Source organism: Hyperolius riggenbachi, chromosome 7 (assembly GCF_040937935.1).
Source record: "Hyperolius riggenbachi isolate aHypRig1 chromosome 7, aHypRig1.pri, whole genome shotgun sequence".
In the NCBI taxonomy this organism is placed as follows: domain Eukaryota; kingdom Metazoa; phylum Chordata; class Amphibia; order Anura; family Hyperoliidae; genus Hyperolius; species Hyperolius riggenbachi.
The window spans coordinates 251,080,726-251,100,811 of NC_090652.1; the positions used below are offsets into that span (position 1 = coordinate 251,080,726).

Below are 20,086 nucleotides of genomic sequence, written 5' to 3' on the forward strand. Positions count from 1 at the left end.
GGACTCTGAGGCCTTCCGTAAATTTGTGGCCATCGGAACACCGCAGTGGAAGATGCCAGGCCGCACTTATTTTTCGAGAAAGGCCATACCCCAACTGCACCGTGAAGTTGAGAGGCAAGTGGTGTCATCTCTTGCGAAGAGCGTTGGGTCAAGGGTACACCTGACCACGGATGCCTGGTCTGCCAAGCACGGGCAGGGCCGCTACATTACCTACACAGCCCATTGGGTGAACCTGGTGGTGAACGATGGCAAGCAGGGCGCAGCGGACCAAATTGTGACACCTCCACGGCTTGCAGGCAGGCCTCCTGCCACCTCCTCTCCTCCTGCTACATGCTCTTCGCTGTCCTCCTCCTCCTTGGCTGAGTGGCAGTTCTCCTCTCCAGCTACACAGCCCCAGCTCCGCAGGGCCTATGCTGCATGCCAGGTACGACGCTGTCACGCCATCTTAGACATGTCTTGTCTCAAAGCGGAGAGTCACACTGGAGCAGCTCTCCTGGCTGCTCTTAAGAAACAGGTGGATGAGTGGCTGACCCCGCACCACCTGGAGATAGGCAACGTGGTGTGCGACAACGGCAGCAATCTGCTTGCCGCTTTGCATATGGGGAAGCTGACACACATACCCTGCATGGCACATGTCATGAATCTAGTGGTTCAAAGATTTGTGGCAAAGTACCCTGGCTTAGCGAATGTCCTGAAGCAGGCCAGGAAGTTCTGTGGGCATTTGAGGCGGTCTTACACAGCCATGGCACGCTTTGCTGAAATTCAGCGCAAAAACAACATGCCGGTGAGACGCCTCATTTGCGATAGCCCGACTCGCTGGAACTCGACCCTGCTCATGTTCTCCCGCCTGCTAGAACAGAAGAAAGCCGTGACCCACTACCTCTACAACTACAGTAGAATGAAACAGTCTGGGAAGATGGGGATGTTCTGGCCCGACAATTGGACACTGATGGAAAATGCATGCAGGCTCATGCGGCCGCTTGAGGAGGTGACCAACCTGGTGAGCCGCAGTGAGGGCACCATCAGCGACTTAATTCCCTACGCTTACTTCTTGGAGCGTGCTGTGCGTAGAGTGGCGGATGAAGCTGTGAATGAGCGTGACCAGGAACCGTTACGGCAGGAACAGGCATGGGACCAATTTTCATCAGACCCAGCTGTTTCCTCAACACCTGCGGCAGCACAGAGGGGGGAGGAGGAGGAAGAAGAGAAGTCGTGTGCAGAAGACGAGTCAGACTCAGAGGATGATGAGCAAGGTGTTTCTTTGGGGGAGGAGGAGGAGGAGGAGGAGGGGACAGCGGCAGGAGAACAACCTCAGCAGGCATCGCAAGGGGCTTGTGCTGCTCAACCTTCCCGTGGTATTGTTCGCGGCTGGGGGGAGGAGGTTGACTTACCTGACGTCACTGAGGAAGAGCAAGAGGAGATGGAGGGTACTGGATCCGACTTTGTGCAGGTGTCGTCTTTTATGCTGTCCTGCCTGTTGAGGGACCCCCGTATAAAAAACCTCAAGGGGAATGAGCTGTACTGGGTGGCCACACTACTAGACCCTCGGTACAGGCACAAAGTGGCGGACCTGTTACCAACTCACCGGAAGGTGGAAAGGATGCAGCACATGCAGAACCAGCTGTCAACTATGCTTTACAATGCCTTTAAGGGTGATGTGACGGCACAACGCCAGCAAGGTACCACTGCCACTAATCCTCCTCCCGTGTCCACGCAGTCAAAGACAGGACGCTCCAGCGATCTCATGGTGATGTCGGACATGCGGACGTTCTTTAGTCCAACGCCTCGCCGTAGCCCTTCCGGATCCACCCTCCACCAACGCCTGGAACGGCAGGTAGCCGACTACCTGGCCTTAAGTGTGGATGTAGACACTGCTGTGAACAGCGATGAGGAACCCTTGAACTACTGGGTGCGCAGGCTTGACCTGTGGCCAGAACTGTCCCAATTTGCCATCCAACTTCTCTCCTGCCCTGCCGCAAGCGTCCTGTCAGAAAGGACCTTCAGCGCAGCTGGAGGCATTGTCACAGAGAAGAGAAGTCGCCTAAGTCACAAAAGTGTTAAGTACCTCACCTTTATCAAAATGAATGAGGCATGGATCCCGGAGGGCTGCTGCCCGCCCCAAGATTAAGTCAGTCCCCGCACACACAGCATCTCTGCCTGCACGCCGTGTGACTGGCTGCCTGGCCTGCCCCAAGAAGACTAAGTCGCTCCCAGTCCCTCCACACAGCATGTCTGCCTGCAGGCCACTTGACTACCTTCTCCGCCACCACCAACAGGGTCCGGGACTCCAGGCGGATTGCTGAATTTTTTAGGCCGCTGCTAGCAGCGGCCGCTGTAATAATTTTTCTGGTGCGTGTACATGACTGCCTAATTTTTCTGGCTGCACTGCGGGCAGCTGCAACAACAAAAGAAAAGGCATGTACATGCGCCCATTCCCCTTCGTGATCATTACCTTGCCGTGGTGAAGGGGCTTGCGTATCACAATGAAGCAATGACCGGCGCCTAGATGAGTGTCTCGGTGGGCACACCCACGATAATAAGGTCGTTGCCTCATTGTGGTCAGACCAAATTTGATCAGCTGGACAGTCACTGTTCTGTCATTCAGCTACATCAGCCAGGCGACCATATGGGCTGTAAAGCCACCAAAACCTGCACTCTCGCCATGGTGCGCACCAGTCCAGCACGGCCGTCACTACACAAACAGCTGTTTGCGCTGCGTTACACGGTGAGTTTGGTGTGTCAGTGTGAAGCAGTACCTTAATTACACTACCTGATTGATGTATACACATGCAAGATGTTTGAAAGCACTTTAGGCCTGTCATTTAGCATTCAATGTGATTTCTGCCCTTAAAACGCTGCTTTGCGTCAAATCCAGATTTTTCCCGGGGACTTTTGGCATGTATCCCACTCCGCCATGCCCCCCTCCAGGTGTTAGACCCCTTGAAACATCTTTTCCATCACTTTTGTGGCCAGCATAATTATTTTTTTTTTCAAAGTTCGCATCCCCATTGAAGTCTATTGCGGTTCGCGAACTTTAACGCGAACCGAACCTTCCGCAGAAGTTCGCGAACCAGGTTCGCGAACCTAAAATCGGAGGTTCGGCCCAACTCTACTGACAGCCAGAGTCATGATTCATAAAGGCAAATGCATTGTGGGACTTGTAGTTCCTTAACAGCGGGAGAGGCAAGTTTGCAGATCACTGAACTAGCATGTAATCAACTTACAATGAATATATTTAATTCGTTGATTGTAATGCCAGATTGTAATGTCTTCCTACTGCACTTCAAACATTTTTACTACTTGAATGATCTAGAGCACAACACGAGTATATATATGAGGCATCCTCACCAGACTGCAGTGCTGCCTCATCCTCCTCCAACCCCCCCCCCCCCCCCCGATAATATGTAAATAGACTCTTTCCTATGCTACCAATGTTCTACTTATCATCCGTATTACACAAACAATTCATTCTCTCATATATTTATTTTCACTTCAGGTTCACTTTAAATACAAAAGATCTGTTTAGGATACAATTGATTTTGTTACAGACTCAACAGCATGGCTACTCCTGCAAGAATCCATTTGGACGGCCTTTCCTTGGTCTTCAGATGGAATGCCCACACGTAGGTCGATCCTCTTATTTTTGTCTTGTACACCGGGCACTCGTACATGTTTCTGGTGTCTTGCCTGTCATTTGGAATGGCGCGCACAAAGATAACTGGCATGATGGGGTTGGGAGCCTTCAGATGAGCTTCAGCAATGTGCCCACCTTGGATATCCCATTGTGCACCTGTAAGTAGAATAATTGTACAGACCGGCTGAATAGAACAGAGTAATGCACACAAGTGTGCTGGCCAAGTAATAAGCTGTCTGGGTTCAGCTTTGAAGTAAATGAGTTGCTTACCTTGGGAGGAAGGGGGAGGGGGGGACCTCTGGATCCTCAAGAGACTGTCCTCGTCATCCTCCACCAAGCCGTTCGCAAGCAGGGCCCCTGAAGTGCCTGCGCAGTAGCATGGATCTGCTCTGGCGGAAAAAGCCGTGCACTTTCGGGTTCGTGTGACTGCACTGGTGGCTCGTGCATGCGCAGCAGCACGGATCCGATTGGCTTCTGCTTTTTCCACCGGAGCAGGTTCATACTAATGCGCATGCACGAGTCAACAAGCAGCCTTTCTGGGGGTTCCCAGCGCTAGAACAGGCCAGTGAAGGAGGACCCCAAGGCTTCTCGCTCCCAAGGTGAGTACCCTGTAGGGGCACTATTTTCTCCTACAGGAACACTTTAAATGATCTACAGTACAGTGTGGCTGCTGCACATCATTTCAAACAAAAGGTTTTCGCTCCTACCTTCTAGATGTAAGCCGTATATATAGGCTCCTTCCCTGGCAGGCTGCGAGAATTCTTCTTTGTATTTCTTCATTACATCCACCGTGAGATGCATCTTATCCAGGGGCCATTCATTTTTCCTTGCTAAACTTTGCATGACAGCTGCAAGAATTGTTTTTAGTTGAATAACATCATTCGCAAATTGGTTCTTTTTATAATCACTCAGCATCTGTAACCACAGAGCTAAACACCAGTTTGAAAGATATGATATTCATTTAAATGTATGTTTCCTAGTTGGATAAATGGTACGAGTGAAATCCTGCAGTATAGTAGTAAATGAGCTCATTTCCAGCAGGCATACACAGCTTACAAATCATTATACTGTACAACCTGGGTATGCAGGACGCCGACAAACTCTAGGAATGTGTGTTCGGCTTTGTGTTGTTTAAACTCTTCATCATTTACTTGAGGGGAATAAACCGCTGGAGTGAAGCATCCTGGGAGTTGTGAGAGAGCAGCAGCTGAAAGATCACGTGAGGCCTAACCATGTCTACCAATAGTAAGGCTAAGTTTCCATTTGTTTAAATACCGTTCATTTTACCACTAATATTGGGAGTCTGGCTATACTAGGGAGGAGGGCTGCCTAATACTGATGGCACATTTGGCTATCTTACCTGGGGAGTGGGGCTACCTATTACAGGAGGCAAATCCGGCTATCTATACTGGGGGGGAGCTACCTAATACTAGGGGCACATCTACTAACTATATTTAGAAGAGGGGTTACTTAACTCTTTTTTTGGGAGGAGGGGTACACTTTGTGATCTCCACCTCTAGTGTTGGTCTGCTGGAGAACCTTGCCCTGGTGCCAACTGAGTGTCTAGGTTGGAATGTCTCCTACCTGCCATTTCTGTTATTGCCTGCATGATCTTAAGACATAATGTCATGTCGATAGGAATGAATAGAGCCAAGAGGAAAGTCTGGCAAATGGTCAGGATGGGAACACAGTGGCAGCCCCGCAGAACAGGTAAGATGAATATCTACAGGCTCCTGCACACACCTTGTATGTCAAACTCCACATTGGGAAGGAAATTGGGCTCTGCAAAGAAGGCATTATTATGGACAACACAGTAATAGGGAGCATTATAATTGATGACACTGTACTAAGAATCATTTTGAGACACTGTACTAAGAAGGGCCATTATGGATGGTACGGAAAATGTTATTATACGGGACATTGCTATGAGGTAAAAGAAGCTATAGCGTAAAATAATGCCTTCTTTTTTTACCTCTAGCTCCTCTTTCCTCCTTCGCTTTTTCTAAAGAGTTCATAAGACTGTGCATCCATCCAGTCATTCTGAGGCATTTATCAGTACTAAACAAGAAATCGAGTAGACAACCATAACTTTTCTATTGCCATATGCCTTTAATAAAGTGCGATTATACTCCAACTAAAATTTCAGTAACAAATCTTAGTTACATGAAAACATCTGAAAATACTTGAGATTGCTTTCAGATGTCCTTTATTTAGATAATTTACAATCTGTATAGGCATAGATCAAAGATGTATATGTACATACAATTTTGATTGGTCAATCACTGACCAATTTTACCACCCCCGTGCAGTAAGTGGGCCAACAGACAATGAATTTGATGAACAGAGCTAAAATTGGCTAATCAAAATTGTATGCGTGTACCAGGCCTTACAGCTAATACTGTACATACTGAAAGTAGCAGGGATCAGCATACAATACAGCTGATTTACAATCAGTAAAGACACAGAGTAAAGGCCCATACACACGCCGGATTTCCGCGAACGACGGGTCGTTTGGACATCAAATCAGGCGTGTGTACAGTCTGTCGTTCGGCTGATAAGAGCGGACTTAAGCGAGGTAGATCAGCACACTGGGGAACAGATCAGGGGCACCCCAGGAGAGATTGGGGGCACGGGTCCTCCCAAAATAGGGCTAGCGACACCCCTGGCAACAGCTGAATCACTCCAGCAGAAAAGGAGGAGGACAGAGTAAAGACCCAGGACCAGGAAAATGTGTGCCTTAGCCGGTGACCAGAGATAAGCAAGCTTCTAATGCTCTCTGCTGTGGAAAGAATGATTTTATACACTAGGAATTCTTGGGGATGCTTTCAAATGTTCTTTTATGTAACAGAATAGTTACTGAAATGTTAGTTCAGGGAGTGTAATCCCTCTAACACTATCATTCTGCGCTAATTTACCTAAGGCAAGGTTATGAAAACTAGGTTCTTTGGGAAAATGGGGATTGGGAAGTGCAAAGGCACCCTGGAAAAACCTTTTAGTCAATCTGTGCTGGCTTTACTTACATTTACTTACATTTGACAGCAGTTGTATCATTATTACATTTTGGGGGATATTTACCATTCTAAATTCAGATTCACTTAATAAAAATAATGTCAGTTGCCTGGCGACTGTGCTGGACCTCTGATGGCAGTATTTTATAAATCACTGATACAGAACAAGTATACAGATAAAAAGACATTCCGCACTGTAACCTAAGAAATGGGGGGGGGGGGGGGGAATTAGACACAGTCTCGTTCAATGAGAGGTGTTCCATGTGATTGAAAAACACAGTTTAAGATTTCAGACGTGAAGGAGCTGTGAGTTCATCGAAACACGCTGTTAATAAAAGCCAATGTTTTTATCCCTCTTCAGGCGGCGGTAAGCTAACTCTTTCCAATATTTTAATCACTTTATCCAGCTTGCGCTTCTCTTATCTAAATCTACTGCAGTAAAGTTCTTCAAAACATAAAAACTAGATAAATGTTTTGTGCTCAAAACTCCTTAATTGAACAATGCAGACAGTCACCCATTATACCATTTCTCTCAACCACCAAAACCGAATAAAGAGTTTCGTGCTCCAGTTCCGTAACAACTGTCATTAAGTCCAACACAATTTTGGCAATTCAACACGTTGACTGTGAGTGAAACATTTTTTCTTCTTCTTTGCCAACTTGAGAATTATCATGTTCCAGAAAAGGTGGTATGGCACCACTGCGGTTTCCTGCCCAGGATATCAAACACTTCAGCGACAGTCTCCGACTGTATCTCAAAAGCAAGGATTAATGAACATATCTCTAATATTAAAAGAAGTCCGCAAACACACCCTCTGCCACAACACTTCAGAGTAAAAGATGAAGAACATCCTCAAGGCTTAAAAATCATAAGTTGAAATGAGAGGAACACATATTTAAGAGCCAGAGGAGTGGTAATGTAACATGAAAATTGCTACAAAGAGAAACCACATGGAGTTTTTAAATTAATAACGTTACGCCCTGAAGGTTTATATATTGCGTCTGATCACAATTATTTTATACCAGATGAACACTTTTTCTATTAGTATTTTATGATCATGTATCTCAGCCTTTTTAAAGCGGATTCAAACCAAACTATTTTTTAATTCTAAATATTTAGTTGCACCACTCTGACACATACAAAGATAAATACACACTCCTTCAAAGCCTATGAGTATTTCAGTGCATGCTTTTTACCCTTCTCTTTCCATAACTAGGGTTATACAGGTGGCAGCCATTAGCAATTACTCCATTGCCGGACACCATCTACTCCACCAGTTTGCCGGATTCTGTCCCGGCAATATGAAAGGAAGGGAGGGGTTCCTCCAATAAATGTAAAATATTTTATATTTGTCATCAAGCAGCTGAAAAAAAGCTGCTATTTATGAGGCTAACAGAGAGGTGCTTCCCTTCAACCCCATCCCTCAGACACAACTACACACTCTTCAACCTTTATGACAGTGCCAATTGTATCACAGTGTAAACGGTGCTGGCCTAGCAGAACCGCTGCCTGTCAACCCCAGCCACATGTTCTGACCAGCATACTGACAGCAGTGGATAAGAGCATAGTTGGACTGCAGGTTGGCCCATTTCTCTATTGTTCAATTATTTCTAACCACAGTTGCACTGATACAAATGTGAATATGTTAACCTCTCCTTACCACTGGACACAAGGCTGGTGCCTTTTACACCTTTGCCTCAGCCTGGACCTGAGTCCTATGCTAAGAAATTGGCCCTAGACTGTACATGTAAAACTGGTCCCTGGGCCAAGTCTGGCATCAAATTTGGCACCCAAGTGGTTTCCCCAGTTTGCATTATGCATTGCCCACTCTAGACTGTCAGGAAAGTTATATTGGGTGTGAAGTCCTAGATCACCAGGGAAGCCATGTGGGAAAGGTAGGGGGAAAGCACTAGACACCAGGGAACTGTATGAGGAGGAAGGGGGCATCAATAGACACCAGTGAATTGTTTAAGGGTGGGAAGGGGGACCACTAGACACCAGGGAACGGTTTAGGGGAAGGAGGGGGGGGCAACTAGACACCAGGGAACTGTATAGAGAAAGGGGGACATTAGGAAATTTAGGAGCCTGTGGCTAATGGACTATTTGGACACTTCATAGGAACTAATGCAAAATATCGACTATTAGGCGCCAAAAGAAATGTGGGCACCCGATAAATAGCAGACGCCGGGCCCGTCAAACCGTAATTTTTCGACTTGATAATTAATGTTTTGAGAAACAGTTTTGAAATTCGTTTTGACAATTATAATTTTGTAAATTATCGTTTTGAAATGTATTATCTTAGAAATGTATCGCTTTTAGTAGTAACGTTTTTTGCGGAGAAAGGGAGTTTTAGGGTTAGGCGTCAGGAAGGGGTATTTTAGGGGTAGGCATCAGGAAGGAGGGTTTTAGGGTTAGGCAACACCAGGGGGGGGGGGGGAGGTCTTAGGGTTAGGCACCACCAGGGAAGGGTTCTGTGTGAGAGTAGGATTAGGTTTAGTTGTAGTAAAATATCAGTAATATTTGCTAACGTTTTGCTATGCTCATTACGACTGTAAATATATTTTCATTTTCTTTTGTATAGATATACAATATTTTGCTCTTTTTAATACCATTATGTTAACATATTTATTACTCTATCTTAGATAAGACAAAGACAAGACAAATAACATTTATATTGCGCTTTTCTCCTTGCGGACTCAAAGCGCCAGAGCAGAGCAGCAGCCACTAGGGCGCGCTCTATTGGCAGTAGCAGTGTAAGGGAGACTTGCCAAAGGTCTCCTATTGAATTAGTGGAATTAGTGCTGGCTTACTGAACAGGCAGAGCCGAGATTCGAACCCTGGTCTCCTGTGTCAGAGGCAGAGCCCTTAACCATTACACCATCAGCCAACTAGATAAAGATGAAGAAATTATAAAAAAAATTGTTATAGACAATATCTTACAATTTCAGTTATATCACACACCCTTTTTTCCTGGCACCCTTATTTGATGTATGTGCCACTAGATACCAGGGAACTGGATAGGTGCGGGAGGGGGGCACTAGACAACAAGGAATTGGATAGGTGAGGGAGGGGGCTACTAGACACCAGGACCGAATAGGGGAGGGATGACCACTAGACACCAGAGAACTTTATAGGGGAGAGAAGAAGTCCACTAGACACCTGAGAACTTTATAAGGGAGGGAGGTGACCACTAGACATTGAGGGTGGCCCACTACTTGGTCCCATTGTTCAATTTCAGCCCACTTTGTATTTGAGTTTGAAACACCTGCCTTAGAATATGACAGAGGTAACAAAGTTTGACTGAGGAACACACACAGTATCAAAGGGGTTTAGTGAGTGTTCTCTCCTAAAGCTAGCCATGCACAGATCAATCTTTGTGTTCAATCGACCTTTTCTTAAATCATATTAAGGGTGAATCAAATACACTTCTGGCTTTTCAATCAATGTAAAGTGATCAATTTTTAGGATAAAAAACAAAATTCTGATGATCGAGCAGGATGGAAAATCAGTTGGCCGCTTTCGATCTAAACAATCTCAGTTCCTGACTATGCGCTTTTATTTACTTTCACATCGATCTTGATGCGTATTGGTATTTGAGTGATCAAAACACATATTCGATTGATATTTTGGACAAAATCTACCTGATATTAATACCAGTGTGTGGGGATTTGATCAATTTTTTCTCGATCTATATATTTTTTCATAGAAAAAAATATTGATCATTCTGTTGACCGGTCAGAACTCAACGAATATATGGCTCTATTTACTTCCTCATATGCTCTGGGTCCAAAAGGAGACAAGCACTTTAACAATGTTAGCACATTTCATTTCAAGTTGGCAAAGAGAAAACTATGATTTATGCCCTGGCTGAGTGTTCAGCTGCTGAAACTGTGTCTGAGATAATGACAACAGCCAAAAAGTTGAAGCAGGGAACACTTTATTGGTTTTGGTAGTTGAAGGAAACAATATAATAGGAGACTTTGTGTACAATGTTTAATCAAGGAGTTTTGAGCACGGAATACTTTACTAGTTTATGTGGTTCAAAGAACATTATTGCACAAAGACTGTGTCTAATTGTCTTACCATTTCTGAAGTCACAGCACAGTGTATGTTTTGTCTGCATGCAGGGCCGGAGCTACCATAGGAAACATTGGGCAATTGCCCCGGGGCCCCAGAGCCTGTAGGGCCCCCAAGGTGTCCCTCCCCCATCTTAACTGTTGCTCCCCAGGGACTCTGCAGAGTCTGTTAAGTTGGGAGGTGATTGGGGGAGGGTCAGCAGCCAGCTCAGGGACCCAGGAGGGAAATTTGGCTGCAACAAAGGGCCTCTAATGACGCTTATTGGTCAGGGGTGTCTGTTGGGGGCCCCCAGGCTAATTTTGCCCTAGGGCCCAATTGTTACTTGAATTGGCCCTGTCTGCATGTTTGGGAATTTGAACCACTATAATGTTTTATACCTGGATATTAGAAATACCTCTTTTTTATTGTTTGATAGTCAGCAGGGCCAGCGCTGCCATTACGGCAAAGGGGAAAATTGCCCCAGGGGTCTCGACCGCTACTGGGCCCCCTTTCGCAACTGGTGGTCTCCCCTACTGACTGCTCACAAGTCCCCGGGGCCCCTATGCTGTGTGTGGCTGTATTGTAATAACTCACCTGTCCCAGCATGCTGCTCCATCTTCAGCCCTGCTGCCTGCCTCTTCTCCTTGACCTGGCACAGGTTATTTACACATAACATGCGCCGCATGGAGCACGCAGCTTGCCAAGCCAGACAAGTAGCTTTTCTCTTTTTTTAAAAAAGGGAATAAAGATGGCAGCTTTCATACCCGTCTCACTACAATTTTCCTTTAAATAATTGAATGAAAAGTGTTATTGAGGCTGGAGTGCAGGTAAGTGTAATGCAGTGTATTGTCTGTTATGAAGGCCACCATTTTTGGCAGCTACATATTATGTCTCAGTAGGTGTTTGGGTTCAGGGTACAGAGGTCCTTTAAGTTACTTAGAAGCACTGTTACATTTTTAGACCACGGGGTCACTGCAGTCAAATGGCTCCTACAAACATTCAATGGTGACCACCTCATCCAGCTGCTGTGAAAGCTGACTGCCATTCCCTCCCCTCCCCCATGCCTAACCCCCCTGCCCCCCCCCCCCCCCCACCACATATGTTTTCTCCTATGCCTAACACCAGCCCTTCACCCCCATGCCTAACACTAACCTTCTCTCTTCGCTCCTGCCTAAGACATGCATTGCTCCCCCAGTTGCAGCCTTCTCTTTTATGTGTATCAACCCCTATTTCACATCCAGATGCCTCCTTGGGCTGTGGGCTCCAGAAATCTGTCCCTGCTCCTATGCCTAACATAAGCCTTTAACGCCTTTCCTATGCCAGCCCCTGTAGCCGAACTCCATAGCGGCGTGGATAACGAGTATAGTATCGACAGGTACACTTGTAGACGGGATTGCCAATATTACATTAAGGTAAACAAAGAGATGTGGTCAATGGATCGTACTTAAAATGGGAGACTGTTAGCAATGGGGTCCCACAGGGGTCTGTACTGGGTCCAGTGCTCTTCAATTTATTTATTAATGACCTAGTAGATGCAGTAGTGAGCAATGTTGCTATTTTTGCAGATGATACAAAATTGTGCAGAATCATCAACTCTCAGGAAGATAGTGTCATATTGCAACAGGATCTGGATAGGATGGCTATATGGGCACATACATGGCAGATGAAATTCAATGTTGAAAAATGTAAAGTCATGCATTTTGGTCGTACCAATGGTCTAGCACCATACAAAATAAATGGGATACAGTTGGGGACATCAAACTTGGAGAAGGACTTAGGAGAACTCATCGACGACAAGTTAAATACTCGTACTCAATGCCAAGCCGCCGCAGCTAAAGCTAACAAAATTTTGGGATGCATTAAAAGGGAAATAAAAACTCGAGATGCTAGCATAATATTGCCCCTGTTTAACTCTCTAGTAAGGCCACATCTGGAATATGGAATTCAGTTCTAGGCACCACATTACAGGAAAGATATTGCAGTTTTAGAACAGGTGCAGAGACGAGCAACAAAATTGATACGTGGGATGGAAGGTCTCACTTACCAAGAAAGGTTAGATAAACTGGGTTTATTTAGTCTAGAGAAAAGACGCCTCAGAGGGGATCTAATTAACATGTATAAATACATCAGAGGGCAATATAATAGCTTGGCGGATGAGCTTTTTGTCCCTAGGCCTTCTCAAAGGACTAGAGGACATGATCTGCGCATGGAGGAAAAACGTTTTAGCCATTTATTTAGGAAAGGGTTCTTTACAGTAAGAGTAATTAAAATGTGGAATGCATTGCCTCAGGAAGTCGTTATGGCAAACTCTATACCTGCATTTAAAGGGGTCTTAGATGCTTTCCTTGCGTTGAAAGACATCCATCGCTACAATTACTAGGTAATGCCTAATGATGTTGATCCAGGGATTTTATCTGTTTGCCACCTGGAGTCGGGAAGGAATTTTTCCCTTTTGGGGCTAATTGGACCATGCCTTGTAAGGGTTTTTTCGCCTTCCTCTGGATCAACAGGGATATGTGAGGGAGCAGGCTGGTTTTGTACTTTATACTGGTTGAACTCGATGGACGTATGCCTTTTATCAACCTATGTAACTATGTAGGGGGTAGGTTAGTGTTAGTAATAGATGCAGGGGAGGTTAGTGTGAGAACAGCATAAGATAGGGGACAGTATCAGTAACACCACCGATATTCTGCTATGCATAATAGGTACAATATTGGTAAAATTATATTTATTCTACTTATGGCAATACTCATGCCTATTTTTACTCACAGCTTTTAAATGTGCATGGAATATTTGATTTACCCCACCCCCTTCCCAATTAAAAGTTGTATTGGCTAATATTGGTGGGTGGAGGCCCACACTTGTGAAGTTTGTCTTCCTAGCCAGCCAGCTTGCATCGTCAATAAGGGGTTAATCCTTGGGGACAGATGTACACTGTATTTTTTGAAACAATGAATACTTATTACATCTCTTAGGTATGTTTTATAAAAATTTTCCCTCACATTTTTGTCTGAGGGAAACGTTTACTAAACACCCCTGTGTGTTTTTTTGCATGTATTAAAAGCATCATCTTCAGCAATAGTCAGGAACCACATAAATAAATCCCAAGAACTGCCACAGTGGGTGGTGTGTATGCTGCACATCACCAGTTCCACATAGTAAATCTGCAATCATATTTTTTTTATTTCCGATCATGGATAACGGCAAGCTTAAAATGTACGCTGAGCAGGGGTTGCAGATGGGACACAGAGGGATGTGCCCTGCCGCATGACATGCCTCTGTGTGTGTGTCCGCAGAGTTCTCGGCTCCCCACCGCCGTGCTTTCACGCTCCAAAATTGGCAACATGTGATTGTCGGCAATTTCAAGAGGAACGGAGGTGAGGTATTGCCTGCTTAAACACGCTCTGGGGGCGTTCTTGCTGGCCTTCCCCAGCTGCCATTGGGCAGCTCTGTCTCTCCCTGACCGCACCCCCGCCTCCCAGCACGCTGATCTGTGTAAGACGCACAGAGCAGCTCTTCCAACGTTGTGACCTCAGGAGTCACGAAAACAAAAGTAAGCCCCAGCAGACCACAGGAGCAGCGTGGATGGTGGCTACCTGATCCGCCCAGACCCCCGGATGAGGTAGCATTGCTTTTTATTTATTATAATCCCCACCTCGGGTTCACTTTAAAGTACACCTGACCAGAGAGGAATATGGTGGCTGCCACATTTATTTCTTTTTAAACAATACCAGTTGCCTGGCAGTCCTGCTGGTTTCTTTGGCTGCAGTAGTATCTGAATCACATACCTGAAACTAGCATGCAGCTAATCAAGTCACACTTCGGTCAGGAATACTTGATCTGCATACTTGTCTAGGTTCTATGGCTACAAGTATTAGAGGCAGAGGATCATGAGAAGGACATCCAGGCAATGTGCATTGTTTACCGTAAAAGAAAATAAATATGTCAGCCTCCATATCCCTCTCAGGTCAGTTGTGTGTTAATAAATAAGGCCCACCGTGTTAGAATCAGTGAACAGGGCTTCCTATGTGAACCTTGCCATTCGCTGTAATGATTCAGTTTGATGTATTAACATAGATAGGGTTAATTAGTCTTCACAAATGCCTATGAGGTGCTGTTTCAGAGTTCCATCTAAACAAAGCCTTTTGCTAATGAAACCTTCACACTAGTTCACACAATGGCTATCATTCATAAAGCATTCCCGCATGCGGAAATGCGTAATACCGCTGACTTTACCGACCACCGAGCAAGTTCTGCATTCATAAAGCCTCTTTCCGCATGCGGAGCTGACATTCCCGTGCAGAGTGACAACGTACCGCCTTGTGCGGCTTTGATACGCAGTTATCCAGAAAAAGTAGCAAAAGGTTCATTCATAAACATTTCCGCATAGCGGTATGCGGAAGGGGATTACCGATCCCCTGGATGTAGCGGGAAGCTTGCGGAGTACATGTAAGTGAATGGGACGGACCTCCCACACATCAGCAGAGAGAGCACCGCATGGAGGGACTCGACCAGCTTTTCTGTTTCCGCATGCCTACCGCCCGCCTGCCGACACCATGCTCCAGAAAACCTCCGCACTGCTACCGCCCCAGGCACAAAGTTTATGAATTACCACCCAGAAGGCACAACTACCGACGGCGGTATTCTCCCGCACGGGTTCCCCTTACCGACAGCCTGTTCATGAATGATAGCCAATAGAAGAAATCGACTTAGTCTCAACCTAGATTCAGCAATTAAAGCTCAATGTATTAGTGGTATCATAGCTACTAATAAAATGAGCTCTAAGGGCTGGGGCACACCGAGCGGCTTTTTGAGCGTTTTTGCAGCGTTTTTGTGGTGTGCAGAAACGAATCCTCCCGGGGTGAGGCATTTTTTGGATTGCGGAGGCGTTTCTGCCTCAATGTTAAGTATAGGAAAAACGCAAACCGCTCTGAAAAACGGCAGATCAGAGCGGTTTGCCAGGCGGTTTTGTTACAGAAGCTGTTCAGTAACAGGTTTACTGTAGCAATATATGAATTATGCTACACTGAAATCCGCCGCAGCAGTCCGCAAAACGCTAGCAAAACGCCTCATAAAAATAAAAAAAAACCTTTAAAAATCTGCTAGCATTTTGCGGATCTGCTAGCGGGTTTTGGTGTGCAACGGGCCTAATTGCTGAGTCCAGGTTAAATTAATCCCAGTTGATTTCTTCTTTTGCTGTGTATCTTCCAGTGTTGCTTGCGAATTTTCGCCAAAGTCATATTCGCATCGAAAATCCCATTTTCGATTTCGCCGAATTTTCGCGAAAATATTGACTATTTTCGCTTCAAAAGGCGAATATTTTCGCATTAATTTTCGCCTAAAGTCCGTTTTTTTCGCGTTAAATATCTAAGACCCCTTACAAGCTAGAATCACCAAATTTTCAGGGTATATTAAGGAGATATGTGGGTACAAGGTCTTTGCAAAAAGACCTTATAGTTTTTGAGAAAATCGATTTTAAAGTTTCAAAGGAAAAAAGTTTACATTTAAATGTAGTAAATGACAGTTACTGTAGCAAACCTAGCGGTAGTGTAAATTTAGTAATATCAAAAGAAAGGGCCAAGTGCAAAGGGCCAAGTGCAAGTGCCATGGGCCAAGTGCAAACGTGCAAAGGGCCAAGGGCCAGCGCAAAAGGGCCAAGTGCCAGCGCAAAGGGCCAAGTGCCAGCTGCCAGCGCAAAGGGCCAAGTGCCAAGTGCCAGCACAAAGGGCCAAGTGCAAGCGCAAAGGGCCAAGTGCCAGCTGCCAGCGCAAAGGGCCAAGTGCCAAGTGCCAGCACAAAGGGCCAAGTGCAAGCGCAAAGGGCCAAGTGCCAAGTGCAACCGCAAAGGGCCAAGGGCCAAGTGCCAGCACAAAGGGCCAAGAGCCAAGTGCAAGCGCAAAGGGCCAAGGGCCAAGTGCAAGCACAAAGGGCCAAGTGCCAAGTGCAAGAACAAAGGGCCAAGTGCCAAGTGCAAGAACAAAGGGCCAAGTGCCAAGTGCAAGCACAAAGGGCCAAGTACCAAGCACAAGCACAAAGGGCTAAGTGCAAGCGCCAAGGTCAAAGTGCAAAGGGCCAAGTGCAAAGGGCCAAGTGCAAAGGGCTAAGTGCAAAGGCCCGCGCAAAGGGCCATGCAAAGTGCAAAGGGCTATAACTATAAAGTGCAAGACCTTATAGTTTTTGAGAAAATCGATTTTAAAGTTTCAAGGGAAAAAAGTTTACATTTAAATGCAGTAAATGACAGTTACTGTAGCAAACCTAGCGGTAGTGTAAATTTAGTAATATCAAAAGAAAGGGCCAAGTGCAAAGGGCCAAGTGCAAGTGCCATGGGCCAAGTGCCAAGTGCAAACTGCCAGCGCAAAGGACCAAGTGCCAGCGCAAAGGGCCAAGTGCCAGCGCAAAGGGCCAAGTGCAAAGGGCCAAGTGCAAGCGCAAAGGGCTAAGTGCAAAGGGCTAAGTGCAAAGGGCCATGCAAAGTGCAAAGGGCCATGCAAAGTGCAAAGGACCATGCAAAGTGCCAAGTGCAAAGTGCACTTTGCATTTAACACTTTGCACTTGGCACTTTGCACTTGGCACTTTGCATTTGACACTTTGCATTTGACACTTTGCATTTGACACTTTGCATTTGACACTATGCACTTTGCACTTTACATTTGACATTTTGCACTTGGCACTTTGCATTTGACACTTTGCATTTGACACTTTGCATTTGACACTTTGCACTTGGCACTTTGCACTTGGCACTTTGCATTTGACACTTGGCACTTGGCACTTTGCATTTGACACTTTGCACTTTGCATTTAACACTTTGCACTTTGCACTTTGCATTTGACACTTGGCCCTTTGCACTTGGCCCTTTCATTTGATATTAGTAAATTTACACTACCGCTAGGTTTGCTACAGTAACTGTCATTTACTGCATTTAAATGTAAACTTTTTTCCTTTGAAACTTTAAAATCGATTTTCTCAAAAACTATAAGGTCTTTTTGCAAAAAAAATGTTTCCTCTTGTACCCACATATCTCCTTAATATACCCTGAAAATTTGGTGATTCTAGCTTGTAAGGGGGCTTAGATATTTAACGCGAAAAAAACGGACTTTAGGCGAAAATTATATATATATATTCGGTGAATTTTCACCTTCCGAAACGAAAATAGTCATTATTTTCGCGAAAATTCGGCGAAAAGAATATTTTCATTTTCGCTCATCACTGGTATCTTCGCACCTCGTTGGATCCAAGTGCAGGCTGGTTGACTCCCTGGTACTGAAAAGCTGAGCAGTTTGAGCATTCAGACAGCCTTGCTTCTATCTTGCAGCCACAGAGACATATTGGGATGGAGAGTCCTGATTCGTCAGAGTCTGTGACATCACATTGAGGTATCTGAATCTCATTAGTCTTTTTACTATTTTAAGCTTGGCCATATATTTTTGTATTTTTTCCTTCAGCTTGTTATTTTATCCACTAAATTCTTATATACAGTACAACCTAAAATTTCAACACATTGAAGCCTATGTAAATATGTGAATAGTGCTTTCACTTAAGGTGGCCACTAACGATCCAATTTCTAGCAAAAAATCATCCAAGCGAACAGATAATTCTGATCGGAAGAAAAACCGTTCACTACACTATCAACAAACTAAGCTTCCTATCTATCACAACCAACAAGAAAATCCAAATTTTGGTTTGACCAAAATCCAATCAGACTATTTTTATAATCGTTCATAATCGATCGTGCCCATCAATGGAGATTATTTACAACCAATCCGATCAGAATTTCTAATCGCTCGAACGATTTTTTCGCTAGAAACTGGAGCATTAATGGCCACCTTAAGAATGAAAAAAAAAACAAAATAACTTGAGTTTACAAAGCAAAAAGGCTTAGGAGATTTCTGGCACACAATGTATATAGCAAAAGTTGAAGTTTTATGAATGGTTGTACCTCTGACGATTTAGGCTTCTATTTTTTTCAAAAAATGAACTTCAGTATTTTCTTTATGTCTCAAAAACACATCCCTTCATGCGTAAAATTGCATTATTACAGAAGATCGGTTTGGTTCCAACCCCTTAATTGTCATATCTAATATCCTGGAGTACAATAAAATATGTATCCATCACTTGATAAATATATTCTAAAAATGGCAAACTTGCATTCAAGTATGATAAGCATGTAGGGAAATAATTGTTTATGGCGCACAGTTTAAGCTGTTCTGGTAATCATGTTGAAAAATACAATATTTATTCATTAGATCAAATTTAATGAGGCCTCCTGGCAGTAATTATAAAAATTACTGTAGCAGTAAATTACTAATGAGTTGTGATGTGCTCCCTACCTGTGAGGAAAGACTGCGGGTTGAAAAAGCCTGATATCCAGACGACACTTGGGAGACAGAGATCTTGCGTCCAGGAGTCGAGTTCACGGCAGCGCATGAGCAGATCGCTGTACCTGGAGAGGAAGCAAAAAACGAGCCTTCAATAAACTGCGGTAATGCAAAGCTGGGGACCTTCAGGTCACTTACATGTCTACCTCTTTAGCTTTTTCATTATGATTATTGTCAGGGCTAGACTTCTGCAAAAGCTACTTAAAGTGTACCAGAGACGACACATACTTCCAGTTTTATATACTGTATACCTGGGGCTTCCTCTGCCCCATGCGCATGGGTTACTCCCACGCCGCCGTCCTCCGCTGCCTGCAGCTCCGGTACTGGGTCCCAGCGGCCGCTGGAGAGATACGTAAAGAGCACACTTCCTCTTGCGCAGACTGGCTGTAACCAGAGGAAATTAACGGACCCGGTACTGGAGCTGCAAGCAGTGGAGAGATATGTAAAGAGTGCACTTCCTCTTGCACAGGCTGGCCGCAACTGGAAGAAGTTACGGGACCCAGTACCGGAGTGCCAGGCAGCGGAGGATGGCGGTGTGAGAGCGATCCATGCGCATGGGGCTGGAGGAAGCCCCAGGTATGTATAATATGAGAAGTGTGCGTCGTCTCTGGTTTCCTTTAAAGTGGAACTGAAATAAACTAAAAAAAATCAGAGTTTCACTTGCCTAGGGCGTCTGCCAGCCCCCTGCAGCCGACCTGTGCCCACGCCGTCCTGGCCACAGCTCACGCAGTGAAAGCCGACTTCTAAGTCGACCTCTACTGTGCCCTGGCCATTCGTATCCTCATACACATTCCCGTAACCAGGAGCATCCTGTGCAGGTGCAGTACAAGAAAAGCTCTACTGCGCCTGCATAGTACACTCCCGGCTACCGGAGCGTGAACGAGCATGAATGCAGCCAGGGCCACGCAGGCGCAGTGCACTCGAACTGCGCGAAGTGAAAGTGAGCCGCGCGGGGGACTGGAGCATCGGTGAGTGGCTACGTGGCCACAGGTCGCTTATTTCAGTTCCACTT

At 45.3% G+C, this 20,086-nt stretch overlaps 1 protein-coding gene across 4 annotated transcripts in view; it reads right to left on the bottom strand.

Annotated features, from left to right (window-relative positions):
* Positions 1 to 3,464: 3,464 nt before the first annotated feature.
* LOC137524955 (dynein axonemal heavy chain 11-like) overlaps positions 3,465 to 20,086 on the bottom strand; it is a 378,600-nt gene continuing 361,978 nt past the window's right edge. For all 4 annotated transcript variants that reach the window (XM_068245507.1, XM_068245505.1, XM_068245508.1 and 1 more), the window contains 3 exons: positions 19,027 to 19,139; positions 4,342 to 4,482; positions 3,465 to 3,790 (listed from right to left, as the gene is read on the bottom strand). In XM_068245507.1, coding sequence (XP_068101608.1) covers positions 3,543 to 3,790; positions 4,342 to 4,482; positions 19,027 to 19,139 — 502 coding nt within the window. In that variant the 3' untranslated portion in view covers positions 3,465 to 3,542. The remainder of the gene's footprint in view (positions 3,791 to 4,341; positions 4,483 to 19,026; positions 19,140 to 20,086) is intronic.